We start from the raw sequence: 19274 nt of genomic DNA on the forward strand, positions 1-19274 counted from the left end.
TGTTGACTATCCAGCAGTGCTGACTCGGGGCAAGTCCCTGTAAGTTGGGTAAACCCAGAAAGGATTTATGGCTGAGTGTGGCAGAGGAAGACGCACACGTTCAAGTCTATACTGCGCATGTCCTTCTGCGGTCATTACTGGGAAGGTGTGTCTGTCTTTGCCCGGTAGATGGCAAGATCACGGAGGCAAGGATTTAGAACTTGGTATGTTGCCGGGCACACAGGGCAGCAGCGAACGCTTGTCAGCTAAGGAAGGAAATGGTGTGTCTTTTTTCTGCTCCATTTTGGAAAATAATTCAAGAATGGCAATGAAGTAGTTTATTATGAACAGAAGGAAAAACCCCAAAAAGCCCAAATGGCAATTCCAGAATCTGAATGTATTACTGACATTAAGACATGACATCTTGGGGACTTCCGCCAAGATGGAGGCATAGGTGGAAACACNGGAGGGGATTGAAGAGGGGGAATAGAACAACTGTAATGGTATAATCAATAAAATATATTAAAAAAAAAGACATGACATCTTGGGAAATAAGATCTTGAATCAAAGATTGAATTTGATTTACTATCAAACTTTACTTTAAAAGTAAAATATTTAGCAGAGTTGCGCAGCGGAAGCGTGCTGGGCCCATAAAAGTAAAATATTTAACTTACCTTAAAAATGACTAATAAATAAAAATTGCAAATACATTTTGAATGGTTTTTCATAAAAAGATAAAAAAGAATAGATTATGGGCAAGTTACCAGAACACAGTATTATAACTACGAGCTGTAGTTACTAATATTTAACTTAGTCACTTCAGCAGTTTTTCCTTATGAAATCGCAACTTTTGGAATTGCAGTATTTGAGATATATATATATATCTCCAGAGTTTCTCAATTCATCTTTTTTTCAAAGAGAAACCTGAATGACTAAAAACACACCCAGTCCAGTGATGGCTGACCTCATATTGCCTAAGTTTCCAAATTCTTTCCCATCAAAATCACTTGAATGTCTTCCTGATAGTCTTACACTCCGGTCAGATGCCACAGCCATACACATTTGGTTCGTAGTTCCATTTTCAAGGAAGACCTTCAGATCTGAAAATGTGCCCACACTAACAGTAAACTCTGAAAGGGTTCTGTCAGATCTGTAAGGACATCAGGCTTTACCTTTGTGAAGATGGCCAGCGGCATGCCATACTGGTCCTCCTCCAAACCGGAAATGAGCCCCGGCACCAGGACCGCCTGGCCCGTGTTTGCCTGCGGCTGCACAGTAATCGGAGGGCTGTCCGAGGGCGCCGCCTCCTTTGGAAATGAGTTTGTCTGCTCCGACCCGACCTGCTCCCTTTCTTTCAAGGCGTGGTCCTCTAAGACACTAGGGTCCAAGGTCTCCCAGTCACTCTCTGAAGACTCTGGAGATGGCCGAGAAGGAGGTCTCAAATACTGATGGCTGTCACGGAGCTCCTGCCCTTGGCTGCCGTCTTCTACAGGGAATAAAGGCTCTTTGGTCACGATGGCAGCATCTCCCCTGTGGTTTCCTGTCACGATTTTCTTGACAGCATCCGAGTTGGTATTTGAAATGTTAGAGGCAGACACGGGAACAAAATCATCTGCAGGGTTGTTTTCCTGAAGGCCAGCATCTTCTGATGTACTCTTTCGGGGTCGGTACTGCGAACAGTCACTGAGACCGTGTTCGATCATGCCTGCAACGTAGAAGAGTGGAGACTGGCTTGCTTTATCACGAGGTGGGAGAAAGTAAGAGTGGTACATTCTGTTCTAAATCGCAGGGCTCTCCTATAAATTTTTGCAAAAGCTATGCTTGCATATATTCCAATGAAAAATAATGAAAGTATCACACAAAACAAAAAAAACCTATTGCCAAAATGGAGATGTCATATTAAAACAGAAACATTAATCCTAATGAGCTTATCTTTGAACACTCTTATAATCAAGTCCCAGCACCAGTGAAACAAAAGCAGGCGTGCACACTGCCCTGCCTTACCTGGGAAGAGGGACAGCACTGTCATGAGGGCTCCCACCAATTTGTTCACTGGAGAAATATAAAAGAGAACCTGGAATGGTGTCAATGAAGATCTAATTAGAAAATCTGAGTCCACAAGCATACTTTAGAAAAAGGGGCCGGGAAAGAAGAGGGGAAAACTCTTCTTTCCAGAAAAAGAACAGCTAATAAGGATAGAACTACTGATGGAATTAGAAAATCACCAAGCACCCATCTTAACTCAGGTGAAAATCACCAGTGGACACTAAAACGATGATGAAGATTGCTGGGCAGCGGGATGTTCACACAGATTCAAATTTACCATCCTCTAGACGACCTGTTAACTGCACAGGGTAAACCAAGTACCTTAATGTGAACAAGTCTGGCAACCACCACTTCATCAAATGATTAAACTCACAACATCAACAACAACAGAACAGTTGTGGGCCTCTTGATGTGACACCCTCAGGGCATACCACCCCCTTGGTCTCCAGATTAAAAAAAAACAACCACTTTATAGGACATTATTATGACATATGAGGACATTTAAAAGTGAATTTCAATATTAAGTATCATTTATTATATTAACGTTAAAATTCTTGAATGTGAAAATGGTATTTTGGTTATGTAGGCATATACCTCTTATTCTTTTTTTAAAAAATATATTTTATTTATTTATTTTCAGAGAGAGGGGAAGGGAAGGAGAGAGGGAGAGAAATATCAATGTGTGGTTGCCTCTCATGTGTCCCCCATCGGGAACTGGCCTGCAACCCAGGCATGTGCTCTGACTGGGAATCGAATCGTGATCCTTTGCTGCACAGGCCCGTGCTCAATCCACTGAACTACACCAGCCTGGGCTTACCTCTTATTTTAAAGAAATATATCCTAAAGTATTCAGGGATAAAGTACCTGATTTCTACCAACTACTTTAAAGTTATTATGATTGGGGGGAAACGAACATACGTAAAGCAGAAGTGGGCAAGTGTTAACCGGTAGATATAGAAGAAAGGTGTAAAAATGCTCACCACTATATTCTATCAACTTTTCTGTAGGTCTGGTAGTTTTCAGAATAAAAACTCAGATAAAAATCAATCTGAAACAGGATTCAATTAGATACTGCACTAAAACTAAAACTTGTAATAATTAAATTAGTTGGAAAAACCCCCCAAATTTGCATAGGTGAGTTTTTTCTTTTTTAAACAATTAAATCATTCAGTGACACTAAAGTGCTATTTCACAAAGCACAGCGCCCATAACTGTGTTCTCCTTACACACTGGTCTTGTTTAAGGGGTAGCTTGCAAGTAAGAAACCAAATGCTGCATTAAAGGATGTCCTTATTTTATTAAACCAATATAGAGAGTGTGCCTGTGATCTGCCACACTGGATAATGTTTACTTGATCATAAACGCCACTGCATCGAACTAGGCTAGGTATTCTTTTGCAAAACATTTGTTTTAGATAGGTATATCCATGTATGTTCTAGGCTGCAAAGTATGTTTTATAATGGGTTGCAATAAAAAAGTGTGAAACCTAAAACTTGACAACAAAAAACTAAACAACCTGATTGAAAAATAGGCAGAAGGTCTGAACAGACACTTCTCCAGTAAATGGCCAACAAGCACATGAGCAGGCGCTCAGTCGTACCAATCACTAGGGAAATGCAAATCAAAGCCAGGAGAGACTGCCTCACCCAGCAGGATGGTTACCAGCACAAACCGGGAAATAACAAGTGTCCGTGAAGATGTGGAAAAACTGGAATTTCTGCTCTGTTGGTAAGATGGTGCGCTGTCATGGAGAACAGCACGGTGGTTCCTCGGACTTAAAACGGAGCTGCCGTGCGATCCGGCAACACTCCTGCCGGACATATACTCTGGAGAACTGAAGGCAGAGCTGCATGCCTTTGAGTGGCCCCCAGAAAAGGTGGCGTGCATCTATACTTCTAGGACAGTGACAAGGATACAGATGCCGCTCACCAGTTTGATAAGAAAAAAAAGCTAATTTGTACTTTATCATTAGTTTGAATTTTATATAGTGTTTAAGAAATGTCAATAAATGTTAAATATCATTGCCTTCAAATCTCACCTTTTTCTCAAGAAGAATTAATTTAAACAGAATTAAGACCTGAACAAAAAAAGAAATACTGTATTACAATATGCAAGCCTATTATTTATTTGCCTCCCCCCTCCTCAAATATACCATGTATCATTTAATCAATGATATTTGTTATACTGCTTTAAGAACACATTGGAAATTATGAACTTGTACTAAGAAATTAAGTATTATCTGTCTCTTCTATAACATGTCGGAATCACTTCCAACTGTAACAAATTGTGCTTTTTGGAAGGAGTTGTGCCATTTCTGCTTGAAATACTACAAGGTCCGTAAAGGGTGGGAACTATTCATTTATTTCCAAATGTGTTCAGAGCATTCACATAGCAGACACTCAATAACTGCTCATTAAATGAATGGCTGATGTGTGCATGCCTCAGTCAGTATAAACTTTAGTACAAAAGATAGGAAGGAGCAAGGATACATATTGTACTGGAAAATGTTTCACTCTTCAGGCAACAAATAAAATATTCTGCAAGATTAAAACAGGTTTCTCCCCCTCTAATTTCATGACATCTGACATTACAAAGACAACTACAAAGGTAGTCTATCCTGCATCACCATAAACGGACCGCACTTGTATGTTTAGGAAGTTCTCCCATCCGAGCTCTACCAGCACTTTCAGTTCTGCGTCATTATGACAGACGTCTTGGAAGAGGTAAAAGGCGGTGGTAGCACAGTGTGCATCCGACCACGCAGCACACGGAGCCTGCCCAGTTCAATGAGCACAACTTTAGTACATCATAAGTTATGTAAGGTATCATACCTTGTGTCGAAAATGAAGCACAAGATCTCGAGGAGACAGACCTACAATATTAACAAAAAAGCTAATCTGTAACTACAACCTACTATTTTTGTAAAAAAAAAAAAAGCTTTTTCTCCTCAAAGGCAGATTTTTTAAAAAGCAGTAACATGAAAATATTAAAATATTATGTAGTGTTTGATTAATGTACCCAGTACTCAGGATGTATCAGATCATTATTAATGGTCAAGCACAGTAGGACAATGAGGAAAATGTCCTAATTCTGGATTGCCCAATCCAGGGGCCACTGCACCCTTGAAATGTGACTTTTACTTCATTTTTATTAATCCTAATCTAAATGTCCACCGTCACATGCCACTAGTGGCCACTGCCACGAATACTGCAGCTGTAATGCGTTCTCCCCATTCTACAGACAGCTTACACATCACACCAGGTGAGAAATGACAGAGCTGACGCGACAGTGGGAGTCAACCCTTTAAACATGGCTTCTGGGCGCTACACTCCACAGGCTACTTTTTCCGAACCACAGTCCTTTCTGATCCTTTGCTACAGGACAAGAGAAAATAATTTAGAGAAAAATGTTCTCAGAATAGGAGTTTTGTAACCAGCTTGCCTTAGACACAGGACTGCAGCAGGGAACTACCTGTTTGGCCACTTCATGCTGAAATAGGAACTGACTAGACATAAATCATTACATGATTAAAACTTTTCTTTTAATCATGAAAAGGAATTTACTGAGTACCTCGGACATTGAAGGGTATTGTGGGCTGTCAAATAGCATAAATTAAACAAAACCCCCAACTTGACAAGTTTTTAAACAGAAAAGAGCTAAGCCGGTCTCTCTCTCGCCCTGCCTGTTATGACAGGGAATGGGCCCAGTCTGCCTTGATGTAAGGAAAAGAAAAAACTTTCACTGTTATTCTGAAAAATTTGCCTTATACAATAATAGTTCCAAATATTGGTACAAGAATGCTATAACCTTTGTCAACGTGACTAGGGGCTAAGAAGATATTTAAGGAAGCAGGAGCAGCAGCAAACGCTGAAGAATTTAAACCCCACACTGAAATGTAACTCTGATCATGAAGTTTCACACATGGCTAACTCGGCGTGCCAAACGAGAAGGCAGGCACTTCTTCTGACTAGTAGGAAGGCTACTTACCAAGATACACCTGGGAGCCTTCCGGCGCCGTCCCTCCCAAGGAGCTGTTCATGTGCTCATAGAGTTCCTGTAAAACACAGATTCAGTGCTACATGCTACTGTATTCTTGACACTGAATTAGAAATAGGACGACCAGGAACAAATGGGTCCTTTAACAGAGGCCGTTTGTTTCTCCAGGCCCTACATTTAGACACAATCAAGGTCTCTCTGAAAAGCTGCTGGCCCAGGCACTCCATCCATCTTTTCCTCTACATTTTAGACGCTGATTCAGACCCAGGGTGGGCGGGACTCCCGGGGTAAATCCCCGCCGCTTCCTCACTAAACACCAGCTGTCCTTCTCTCGCTAGAACCCAGCAGAGACCCAGGCTCTCTACATTCACAGCAGCCTGCCATGCCAGTGAGCCGGGCAGGCCCGATGCGGAGGTGTACTGAGCAGTGGGTGACCAAGATGAGTGGATCTGGGGAAGCAAGGCCATAGCCAATGGGCCATTACCTTTCATTAATAGAAACATTTATGCTAGTTACCATCGTTTGCATTATTTCCCAATAAAAGACAGTTGGGTTAAATGTACGAACTGCACATGTGGGGCAGATCCCTGCCGTTTCAATGTTATTTTCAAAGGTGATGTCTTTCTTCAGGTCATCAGTGGTTACGATATTACTGACGAGATTTACTTGACACATGAATCTGTCTTCAGCCAAACACACCTATAGAGGGGTATACAGTTACCTTTAGAATGGAAATTTGGGAAAAATCCTTCTCTTCAAAATAGGCATGTGTGATGAGCTGAAGTTTTGCTTGAAGTAAGCCATAGAGAGGCTTAAAGAAAAAAGAAAATCGACATTAGTTTGATAATAGTGAAACACAAACACCCCCCTGCCTTTTAACTGAAAGGGAACAGGAAGAGTTAGTGACGCTCAACTTTAGTGTCCTCTTACTCCCCACCCAGAGCTGCTGAGCCACTGGGCTTGCTCGCTGTTGGCGTGGAGTGTGGGCGTCCTCCATCACTCGGCAGCCACACTGGGCACTTTCTTTTCCTGCTCCTGCCTGCGTGCCGATGTGTACACGGGTACATGAAAAGTCAGACCGTCTTACAGAGTTATTTTTGGATTTAAATAACCAGGGGAAAGCACTTCGTTGAAGATCTGCCACACGGAAAGCACTTATATGTTAGCTATTATGATCGTAATTCAAAACATCATCTAAGTCCATACACTATTCTGCTGACTTGTGGAGACATTTAATCATCCTTACAGCAGCCAGTTCTTATATCTAGGGGAGCAAGACTGCCTTTCCCTTGTCCGTCCTCTCTGGAGGCTCACAACAAGTCTGTGCCCTCTATTATACAATTTTTTAATATACTTGAACAAAGTTATTTGGTAGTTCTTAATTTCCCTATTTAAGACCCTCTTTTACCATTTCCATCCTCTTATTCTTAATGTTCTTTTCTAGATGTTTTCTGGTTTTTATGTCCCTTTTAGGATGCAGAGACCAATGCTGTATTTATATCCTAATCAGTTAAAATAGGTAAAACCGGAACAGTTTTTCCTCAGTACGCCTGTTTCCTGTTACTGTATCATCACTCCCCTCTCAGTACAACATCTCAGTGTATTTCAGTGCTCAGACCACAGTGCACTGCGAGCCCCGCCCCTCTTTGTGTGAGCTGGCTCTCCCCACCCCACGCCCGTTTACAGACAGATACGGCTGGGCTTTCACCCCAATCTTACCCTTTGTGGTTATATGTCTCCAAGAGACATCTTTTTCTCTCTGAAATATATCTTTATTTATAAAGTGAGAACAGTAAATACTTGTATCTCACAGTTGCCATAGGATAAAAATGACAATTATATCTAAAAAGCGGTACAGAATTAACATCTGACATACAGGCACTTGATCAATGGCATTTATTGTTACTATAATTGTTCTTCAAAGGAGATTACTCAGTAAGCTTTTCAGCATGTTGCATTTGCTGTAATACCTAACACTCCTGTGCTTTCTTTTCCTTGGACATCTGGCCCAATGTAAAAAAGGAATTCATTGTATATTCTTCCAGTCGCCCCTCTGCACATGGGTCAGATTAGCATCTACCAATTTTCTGATAGCAGGGTCTTTTATAATCATTCCTTTTTCTAGGAGACTGCTCTTGCCCTATGCTTAAATTTACTGTCTTGGAAGAAATATCCTGATCCACAAAACCTTATTATCAAGGCCCACAGTATTAAATTGTTATTAGAGATTTTCTTTGCTTTATTTTTAAACTTAGTAATAAAAACCAAAATAAATTCTCTCTTGCAAAACTCAGCTTACATTAAGCAAATTCTGCTTAAATTGTCTGTGTATATAGAAAATTGGACAACTGCAGAGGAAATAATTACACAAAATCTATACACATCTGGTAAGTGGGCTATTAAAATATCCTCAATTTTGGTTTAGGTTAATTGCAGAAATACCTGTATTCGGTAATTACTGAATAGTAATAAACATGATAGAGATCTGGGCTGTTCCCCACAAAGGAGTTTGGGGTGCTATATATTACATGTAGGATTAGGTATTCGGTGTTATTATCCTATTAATAATAAAAGTGGAACCTCACAAATGATTTAATGAAGACAGCTATAAAAAATAAGAAGTGTTAAAAATTCTTTTTAAAAATAAAATTGAGCCTTGGCTGATGTAGCTCAGTGGATTGAGCGTGGGCCTGCGAACCAAACAACAGCGGTTCGATTCCCAGTCAGGGCACATGCCTGGGTTGCAGGCCAGTTCCCAGCAGGAGACGCACAAGAGGCAACCAAACATTGATATTTCTTTCCCTCTCTCCTTCTCTTCCCCTCTAAAGATAAATAAACCTTAAAAAAATAAAAAAAAATAAAATTGAAATGATGATACACTTGCATCTGATCACCCTGTACACAGCAGAAACAATTTAAAGCATTGTTATAGTGCAACTGATCATGCCGCTCCCCTTCCTCAAATTTTTACAGTTTTTAAAGAGCAAGTTAAGGCTACAATTTTTTCATTATAAAGCAGCCATGTACTCCTCGTTCATCAATAAAATCCAAGTTTAATTATAATACTTTGAATTTTGGTGAAATATTATTTATTCAAAGTCTTGAGAACAAAACAGACATGGCTAAATGAAATATGCCCACTCCCTCACTTGGTCAAGGGTCAGCCTCCTTCCTCACCCAGCTGGGCCACTATGGGACCTCCTTCTGGTCTGTTCTTGGGGGGGGGGGGGCGGCAAGTAAGAGGGGAACCCCTGCAAGACCAGCAGGAGGGGGAGCTGCGAGAGCGCAGAGACGGAGCTGCTGATGAGTTTTTAATACATCGCTCTCTTCCTATGTCTCTTCTTATTCTAACAGTGCCCAATCCTCACATAATCATCTGTCGTGAAAGTTTAGCAAACACAAACAGCGAGTGATCTGACCCCTTACCAGCTTGCTGAGCACACAGACACTTTTCTGCACGGTCTCTCTGGTGACATCTGCTTGCCGTACTTTCAAAGCCTAGCACAGAGAGCCATTATTAGAAACAATTCATCAAAATTCTAAAAAAATCATTATTTTTAACATAAAGTTAGATAACATAACAATGAGACAGAAAACACTGCTTGCATTTGGTTAATTAAATTCAAGAAGTATTTACTGAGAATCTCAGAAAAGATTTAGTGAGTCGGCATCAGCTAGCCAGGGCCCCATGTGCTGGAACCTGGGTTAGCACAGTGAGGGGTGACCTCTGTCATCAGGGGTGTACGGTCTGACAGAGAATGCTTGACATGGGGGCTGCCACACTCAACTGTCATTGGTTTTGGTTGTAAAATGGGCCGCCCTTTCAGGGGCCATCGCTTCTGGTCCAAAGGAGGTGGTTGAAGAGGTGACAAAAGCAGCCCGTGTCTCCAGAGATGGAGAACTGTCCCCAGTTTTGTTAAGGCAGCTGATCCGTGCTGCCTGGAGTCTGTTCTTGCTGACTCATGTTGTAGCAGCAGTTCTCCAACAGTAGAAAATGAGCCTTGAGTAGGCCGACCTCAGATGAGGATGGGAGGGATGTCTTCCCTCTCCAGTACTGCCTGAAGTCTCCTCGGACTTGGGTCTGACCTGAGGACCAGGGGGCCTCGGTGTCTTCAACTAACTCTCAACTAGTGGTGGACCTGGCTGGTGTAGCTCAGTGGATTGAGCCTGGGCCTGCGAACCAGAGAATCATGGTTCGATTCCCAGTCAAGACACATGCCTGGGCTGCAGGCCAGTTCTCAGCAGGGGACACACGAGAGGCAACCATACATTGATATTTCTCTCCCTCTCTTCTTCCCTCCCCCTCTAAAGATAAATAAATAAAATCCTTAAAAAAAGAAAGAATAATGTTGAATAAGTTTTAAAAAAAATAAGTCAAGAGAGGAGCCTTTCCTCACCCTCCTTCCTACCTCTCCACCTCGTCTGGGTTCATTCACCAGGTCCTGCCTTGTTCCAAGGGGATTAGCCTTTCTCTTAGGCTCTGAGCCCCTCTGAGATCTGGCTTATCTCTCTGGTTATCAGATGAGGCCAGAAAAACCTGGAGAAAAAGGCAACTTCACCACACCCTGGAGTGGTCAGACCCAGGGGTGAGGGAGACGGGCAGTATGAAACGCCAGTGAAAGGCTATGCAGTGTGTGAGAATGGCTCTGGATGCCCGGCTTTGTGGAATTAACTTTGCTAGTGCTTACACAGCCTGTAGGGGACAGACGTGGTAAAAGGAACAGCTTTCCGAGAAAGGCCAGTAGTAGCTCAAGTCATCGCATATGAAAGCACCTAAGGGTAACAGTGTATGAAGAAGTCAAAGGCACAAAGCTACCACAAAGAGTATTCCCACAGCAAAACAAAACAAACAAGCAAATAAACAAACAGTGCTGCTCAGAAGCAGAACATAAAAGGGGAAGGTACCTGCCTTGGTTTATCTGAAATCATCATTTAGATCTATTACCCTAAGTCAGGCATTAAGCTGGCAGGTTGTTTAAGAATGATCAAAATCTCAGTTACAGATAATTAAGACAATTTGAAAGTAGTGGGAAGCTCCTATCAGTACTTTCTACTACTTCTCAAATGCTGTTTAAAACGACAAAAAACATCTATCACCACTCCATTTCTCTGTTATACACCAGACACTAGAAAAAGGAAATTCAAGAACACCATGAGATTTAAATGCAGTATTTTGAAGACAAATAAATAAGTTTGGTATCACTATCTGAAAACAATGTACAAAATATTACATAGTCATAATCACCAATATCAATTTATAAAAACATTTGTATAAATAAATTCTTACTGTTGGGCAAATAGCTGCAAACTGTTCGCAAACATTTAAAACAATATCACAGGTTCCACATTAAAAAAAAGACTATGTACTTTCCCCACATTTACATTTTAAGTGGTCAACACCTAAGAAAGAATTTTCAAGGGTTTTTTTGTGGTTCATCAAAATCACCCTACCTTGGCTTCAATTTGCCGATAGCAAGAGATACCATATACGGTGGCCCCATTTCCATTTCTGGGTGGCAAGTGAAAAAACACAGTATCTAAGAGATACAGAGAAAAAAGTAAATACTAAAGTGAATTACCCTGGTTAATGAAGAATGACATTTTTAGTTATTATAATGCAGCCATTAAAGACTAGAACATAACAAGGAATCCAGGCTGCACTCACATCACAACCACTCCTTCCTTCGACTTCCTGCCCCGGCCTTACAGTACGCACCCACCACAAAAGCACAAAAGGCTGAACTGTAACAGGTCAAGTTGAGACTACGGTCACTTACCTCAGAAATACTTTATTAGTACAGGATTCTTCCCGATGTGAAGAAAATAGAGAATCAAAATGCCAAAAGCAACACATGAATCATGAACAGATCCAAGAAATTCTTGGACGACTGGGGTGATGTGAACAGGGACTGGGTATCAGGTAGTATTATGGAATTACTGCCAAATCTCTTGGCTGTGATAAAGATATTGAAAGCTCTCCTGGGGATGATCTTACTCTTTGGAGGGGTGTGCTGAAGTAGTAAGGGAAGAGTCATGCTGACTTTCAAATGGTATAGGCAAAGCCGTACACAAACACAAAGAATACTATGGAATATTTGCTATATCATTCTTTCAACTTTTCTGTTTGTTTAAAAGTATTCATAATAAAAACAATTAGAACAAGAGCATTTGAGAGGTTCAAATACTATTTTTAAATTTATTAACCTGCATAGTATCATTTGATTCATTTCATGGAAAGTTATTAAATATCAGGAAAGCAGGCACTCTAGCGAAGTTCAACCTAATGTTTTGGCAGAGCCTCTAACACCTTTAAGCTGGTCAATGCACTCATCCTCAGGGCAGTAGGAGGCTCCGCACCAACCTCACAGCAGTGCTTTCTCTGAGGGTGTTAGCACGGTCAGCTGGCACACAAACTTTAGGTGGAGCACTGTGATAGCAATGGCCCCGGGGTGGAGGGCAATGCCAGCTGTCTCCAGGAGGGTGCAGCAGTCCTACCCTTGCTGCTGCACAGGCGAAGCCCCAATCAGTCTGCAGCTGGCGCAGGTGAGCCCTTCAGTTTGCCTCTGGGAGGCGTCTGCAGTATAAATGCAGGTAGTGCTACCGGCAGCAAACATCCTGGTCTGGCTATTGGATTCCTTTGGCCAGGCCCCAGTAAGAGTGGCTAAGATCCACCAACCATTACCAATGGAAGTCTGGCACTCTGTGGATATCCTCCAAACAGGCACTTAAATATTTGATCAACAGTCACAATGAACCAAAGGCCTCTCATTCACAAAGTACTTAGAATCAAAGATGTCCTGTCAAATTAAAAAACAACCCATACTGATCGCTCCATGGCCTGTGTACATACCTTCCTGGTAGTTGTGGGCGCCATCCGGTAAGGCAAGGAAGGGCAAGTACTTCCACTCTTCAGGTACAGTGTGACTGTCGTGTCCCTCTCCTGCCATCAGGGGTGGGTAAGAGAACTCCACCTGAAATGGTGAGAACGTTAGCCATGAGATGGTTGATCAAAGGGAGAGTTTTATCGCAAAAGGAAAAAATTCTTTTAAACCCTGAAGGACAGTAGTAAGGGGAAGCTGCGCTTGTGGATGTCAGCTGCCGCTATTGGCAAACCTATGGGACAGAAGGAGGAAAAAAAAGAAAAGGAGTGAGCCCTGGCTGGTGTAGCTCAGTGGATTGAGCGCGGGCCTGAGAACTAGAGGATCGTGGTTCGATTCCCAGTCAGGGCACATGCCTGGGTTGCAGGCTGGTTCCCTGCAGGCCAACTCCCAGCAGGGGATGCACAAAAGGCAACCATACATTGATGTTTCTTTCCCTCTCCTTCCCATCTAAAGATAAATAAATAAATAAATCTTTAAAAAAAAAAAAAAAAGAAAAGGAGTGAAAGGAAAGATGTGTATACCTTTCCCCCTGGCTGATTTAAGAGGGGGCTAAATTTTAATGGGCATATGAGAGTAGTGGGAAGTGGAGGTAGCGCCTGGATTGGAGATTCACATTTGAGAGTTGTCATCAGATAGGTGGTCCCTGGAGCCCCAGAGCCCCGAGGACATCTGGCACCCTGTTGAACTGAGCGGAAGCGGTCCAACAAAGGAGCCAGAGAGAGTGAGCCGAGATCTAGGTTTGCTTCCCATCAACTGGCTCCCTCGTTCCTAATATTTGGAGCTTAGAGTTTATAGTGTAGAGGGTGGTTGGGGGGCATTAAGTAACATTTCAGGTTACTATTATTTTTCAAGACTGAGAACTGATCGATGAAAGTTTAATGAAGTCTCTCCAACACTGTGTCTTGTGGAAAGAACACAGTTTTCCATATACTCCCCACTTTCTGGCATCCCAAAAGTTTCTTAGCATTTTCTCTCTGCTTCTAATTGGTTATTTCAACGAAATCTTTGGAGAGGAAGGCAGCACAAAGTACTATTTAGCTACTTTAAAATTTACAGTTCAGTACTTATTCATATGGAAAGATATTAACAGCATGTTGTTACATAGAAAAGCAGGTCATAAAACTTGATTACAGCATAATTGTTTTTGGAAAAAAGTTTCATATATTCATAAAAATATCTGAAGCACTCTCTCCCTCCTGGGTGCACATTGATGCCTTTCCTCCCCCCCCCTCTTTTCTCCACAGGCACACATCTCCTAAGCTCTAAGGGACCCCAGGAAACTTGCAAGCAGGGAAGCAATGGGCAGTGGCAGCTCACCCCTCCCCTGAACCTGCCCCCAAGGCCCCTTTCTCTGACTCTCCAGGGAGCCAAAGCAGCCCCACCTAGGCCCTTCCGTTGCTTCTTCTACCATAAGTTATTCCTTGTTTTACTGTTCCCAGCTCTAATAAACATGCTCTCAAAATCAAAAAACAAAACAAAATTGGAAGGATATTCCTCAAGGTGTTAAGAGCAGATTACGCTGTTGGGATAGTACAGAGATGAGTTCTAGTTCTTTCACGACTCTACTTTTTCAGGAAGTACAGTCTGGTAAAACCAGTTTATTTAAGAATTAAAACTTCTAGCTATGTATACAAAACTACAAACAGGAAAAAACTGGAACAGTGGTCCAAAATCAAGTAATAGCCCTTGCCAGGTAGCTCAGTTGGTTAGAGAGTTATCTTGATGCATCCAAGTTGCAGGTTTGGTCCCATGTCAGGGCACATACAAGAATCGACCAATGAATGCATAAATAAAGTGGAACAACAAGTTGGTGTCTCTCTGTCTCTCCTCCTTCCTCTCCTGCTCTAAAAAGCAATTAAAAAGCAATAAAATAATTCCCACATTTTATAATATCACTTTGGAAAATAACTATTCCCTATTAACTGGAGTGTTTTTAAAAGTTCCAATCTATGAAAGAACCAAAAAGTTTCATTGCTCTACAATTTGATTATATTATTTTGCCAAGAAATACACTAATCTGATAAATACAGTCCATATATTTACTGCCACAAAGCAAATAAGGAACAAACAAAACTCTGGAACACAGGGTCCGTAACTATCACAGAGAAGGTTCCCATCAATTATCTCGCGTCAAAGAATCCAACTGCAGCTGAGTTTTTTTAAAAAGAAGAGTCCCTTCCTAAATGCTAAATTTTAAAAAAATTCAGGAAAAGAGCCCTGGCTGGTGTAGCTCAGTGGATTGAGTGCGGGCTTGTGAACCACACGATGGCGGTTCGATTCCCAGTCAGGGCACATGCCTGGGTTGTAGGCCAGTTCTCAGCAGGGGACTCACGAGAGGCAACCATACATTGATATTTCTCTCCTTCTCTCCTTCCCTTCCTCTCTAAAGATAAATCAATAAAATCTTTTTAAAAAATTCAGGAAAAGGGCTGGAATGGATAAATATCTCGGAACCACTTTAGATGTCATGGCAGTACTTTCACTCACTTAGAACGTTCTAAATGTTAAGTGCATCTGTCAGCTAGAATTATCACCACTATAAACTAACATGTTATCTACACAAGAATTCCCCCTGCAAATTACCCCAATAAAAATGCGAAAAAACTGACCAAGTAAGTGATAAAGTTATTACATGTTCACTTTAATTTAAATGAAGGAATTTTTCATCAAAATACCTCTGAAGGCCTCAAAGGTGCAACCTGTGTAGGGAACAAGATGATGGGACATCTATCTGCACACCTAGTCTGGGGTCTTCAACACAGCCTCACCAGAAAAAGGTTTTAGCTTGGTGGTCCACAGGGATTAACCTGACTCCTTTATCATGGCATCACTATAGAGCAGCTTCATAACAGAAGAGTCCAGGAAGAATGCGCCTGTTCCCTTATGCAAAGTTATCATGCTTAACCCTGCAGACTGCTGTTAAGGAGTTCCTTTAAACAGAGGTTTTACTTCAGCTCCCGTGAATCTAAAAATGGCAAATTACAACCAAGTATGGGAATTTTTGCTATGAATAATCTCAGTGAACGGAAAGAACTAGTGATCAACACCATCCACAGCATTTGGAATACTCGGAAGACCAGTCTAACAGAGCACCCTCCCGCAATCTAAAACGATCTGAAGTCAGACTCACCTCAATGACCTGTGCACCTAGAAGGAAAGTGTTAAAATGGAGAATACAGATGCTCCGACTGGTGTGGTTTAGTTGGCTGGGCCTCAGCCTGCAGAGCAAAAGGTCATTGGTTTGATTCTGGACAGAGCAAATGCCTGGGTTTAGGTTCAGTCCTCGGTCTGGGAGTGAATGAGCGGCAACGCACTGATTTTCTCCCTCCTTTCCCCACTCTCTAAAAATAAATAAAATCTTTTTTTAAAAAATGGAGAATAAGGCCCTGGCTCATGTGGCTCAGTGGATTGAGCATAGGCCTAGGAACTAAAGGTTTGCTGGTTTGATTCCCACTCAGGGCACATGCCTGGGTTGCGGGCCAGGTGCTCAGTGGAGGAGTGTGTGAGAAACAAACCCACATTAATGTGTCTTTCTCTCTTTCTCCCTTCACCTCTCTCCAAAAATAAATAAATAAAATCTTTTTTAAAAATGGAGAATAAGGTAGTTGATGAATACACCCGGAGGGAAATCTTACATAATTAGATCTTCTGAAACACCTGATATACTGATTTTGTCTCTGCATTAATTTTAGCAAGAATCCTGCTAGGTTTAACTAGAAACCCCCTTTATGTTGATGTAGTAAATTTGCATGCAACGATATCCCCCCCACCTTCACTATAAATTCCCACTTTTCCTCGTTGTATTCAGAATTGAGCCCAGCTCCATACTGAGGTCTCTTCTTCCCTAACCCAATAGCTTTTCTGAATGAAATCTGGTTTTACTGCTTTAACTATTGTCCAACTCTGGTTTTTCTGATACTACCAAACTGGCTGTAACTATGCCTAAGTCACTTAGCCTTTTGGGGCTTCATTTTACTCATCTGTAAATTTAAGAGAGACAGAGTAGATGGTCCCTAAGGATCCCTGCCAGGTCACAAATCCTCAGGAAGAAACAAGGTACAGAAAAATGAAGCAACTGGACTTGCTAGAGGCCTGGGAGCTGTGAGGCCAGCCATCATCCCGGTCTCCTGATTCCCAGCATTGTGTTTATTTCACAAAACCAGTGACCTTTATAAACCTGATGCTGAAACCAAAAACCAGACAAATCCAGAGAAATGCCAGGGTGCTCCTTCAGCGCAAAGTGCCTCTTTCATCTTATAGTCTGTTGTCCAGTTTTCTTTAATCTCTGAGCAGCATTACATTTTGTTTTCTAAAATAAATAAAATTTTCCTCTCTGGAAATAAAAATTATATTACTTTTGCCACTAAAAATATAAAATACAGTAATTAACCGTGACTTTAGTTGACAGCAAAAATTACAAGATTTTATTTGATCTCCTACCAACAGTTCCTTCTTTTTTGTATGCAAAACAATCGGGTTCAAAAGGGGGTGCCCACTTCTTACTTTACCCTAAAAGACTCCTAAAAGCCACATGGCTCCTCAGAGTGAACACCCAGGGTGCCAGGGCGATTCTAGGTCTGACTCCCAGGCTGTTTTGCAGTGTGACCTCAGCAAGATCGTTTTACTTCCTCCAGGCTTCGGTTACTTCACCCATATCCAAAGGAAGTTATAAGGTGACAATTAAGATCAAAGATGTGAAGTTTTAAAGTATTATAAATTTAATGACAAACACTTTGTTTGCACGCCATGATACAAATTCAAATATCTATTCTGTTACCTCCAAATATACAGCCACATTCAAAAGCCTTAGAGTTTACAGTGGCCTGGAATTTTTTAAATACCACACTGAATAATGCCACTTCCTCCTTGGTATCCACCAGTGCCATTTCTACCTGGGGGACAAGGAATAGCACGCACAACCATCTTCTCACTTCCTTCGTTCCTATTCCCTTGCCATCCTCTAACGAACCAGAATTTTGCCCGTAAAAGTCTTTTTAAATGTTCCACTCCTATGAAATACCAGAAATGAAATGCTACCTTACCTCGTGGTAGCAATCAGTATTTTCAACATTGGAAACATTTCATTTCCTGTTCACTAGCCCATTATGACATCACGGCTGGAATCCCAGTGTGGGTGCTCCTTAAATAATTCTGTTTCTATTTTCTTCCCTTGCCTTCGGTACACAGACTGCGAATGCGCCCCATTCCCTTCGCCGTTTCGGTGAAGAAGCTGAAACATGACTTTGTACTTGCACATTTCTTTGCTCAATAAATACACTCTCTCTTACCGCAGCTGAGCTGGAGAGGTCCATCTGTCACCAAAAGGCAAGATCTGGACGAGACCAAACATGCAATGGGAAGGGGCGGGGGAGCGGACCGATTCAAGGGCTTCCAAAGATAAACAAAGGAAGTTGATTTTCCCACTGAGGCGCACGTGCTTCCCCCAACCTCAGGCATCGGAGTGGAAGCCCACCGAGCTCGGTACCTTAAAAACGCTGAATTTCTCTAAAGGTTTCAGTTCCAGGTGGGCACCCAGAGAGTCGATGGAGACAGAAGGACGGGGGAAGATTCGATTCTTTCCTCCCACTCCACCGAAGAACCTACGCACCTACCGACCCCAACAACCGACATAGAGCTCCTCCTCTGCTAAATGCAGTTTTCAGGGTAAAGAAGGGGGTGTGGGAGAGGCTGCAGGTGGAGGCGCACGAGAGAGGGGCCGAATTCGGAGGCGAAGGGCCGAAGGCGCTGTGGGGACAGAGCGGAGGGGATCGGGCGCTGCCGGAGACAGGACCCCCTGACTACTGACCCGGGTCGGGATCGGGCCTTTTCCTCACCTGGCAGCCCTTCTTGTGATGAAAACCGACCACCACGATGTGCAATACGGGCCCCCGCGGGGCGCCCTGGCAGCCCCGCCCGACCTTATCCATGGGCAGCCGCGGGCCCGCACCACCACGTCGTCAACCGCCAAGGGCGGCGGGCCCGGCGACCCGGCGGTCCCCGGGAGGACGGCGATCGGCGGACTTCAGGTGTCAACCAGGGCGCCGCATGAGAGCCGCGCGGGGGGCCTGGAGGAGGCCGAAGCTCCTACAGCTCCGCCCCGCCCCCCGGACCGCAGCAGCGCTCTGCTCAGCTGCGTCGGCTGCTTCCGGGCTGTCACCTGACGCGACCGCCGCTTGGGAGGCGGGGCGGGGCCGCGGCTTCAGAGACCCGACGGGGCGGGGCCTTAAGGGGCGGGATGCTGCCCTATGGGCGGGGCACGGGGCGGGGCCGGGCTGGGACTTCCTGCACACCTGTCCCCGGCTGTCCTGTCTACCTGCTTCCTCCTTCTACTCCCTCTCTTTTTCCTAAAAATCTCCGACCCTTCCCTCTTCT

At 42.9% G+C, this 19274-nt stretch overlaps 1 protein-coding gene across 3 annotated transcripts in view; it reads right to left on the reverse strand.

The window, feature by feature from the left end:
- Positions 1-19047, reverse strand: part of AVL9 (AVL9 cell migration associated) — a 35025-nt gene extending 15978 nt beyond the window's left edge. For 2 of the 3 annotated variants that reach the window (XM_037041175.1, XM_037041174.1), the window contains exons 1-10: positions 18737-19047; positions 12872-12992; positions 11473-11558; positions 9448-9519; positions 6743-6832; positions 6013-6079; positions 4857-4897; positions 4064-4102; positions 1984-2053; positions 1152-1684 (exon numbers count right to left, since the gene is read on the reverse strand). In XM_037041175.1, coding sequence (XP_036897070.1) covers positions 1152-1684; positions 1984-2053; positions 4064-4102; positions 4857-4897; positions 6013-6079; positions 6743-6832; positions 9448-9519; positions 11473-11558; positions 12872-12992; positions 18737-18829 — 1212 coding nt within the window. In that variant the 5' untranslated portion in view covers positions 18830-19047. Of the gene's footprint in view, positions 1-1151; positions 1685-1983; positions 2054-4063; positions 4103-4856; positions 4898-6012; positions 6080-6742; positions 6833-9447; positions 9520-11472; positions 11559-12871; positions 12993-18190; positions 18270-18736 lie in introns of those variants that run through there. The other variant, XM_037041176.1, reaches the window with a different exon arrangement.
- Between the last annotated feature and the right edge of the window lie 227 nt (positions 19048-19274).

The sequence above is a fragment of the Sturnira hondurensis genome, unplaced genomic scaffold (assembly GCF_014824575.4).
Source record: "Sturnira hondurensis isolate 20B ecotype Veracruz unplaced genomic scaffold, ASM1482457v3 Scaffold0002840, whole genome shotgun sequence".
Lineage (NCBI taxonomy): Eukaryota > Metazoa > Chordata > Mammalia > Chiroptera > Phyllostomidae > Sturnira > Sturnira hondurensis.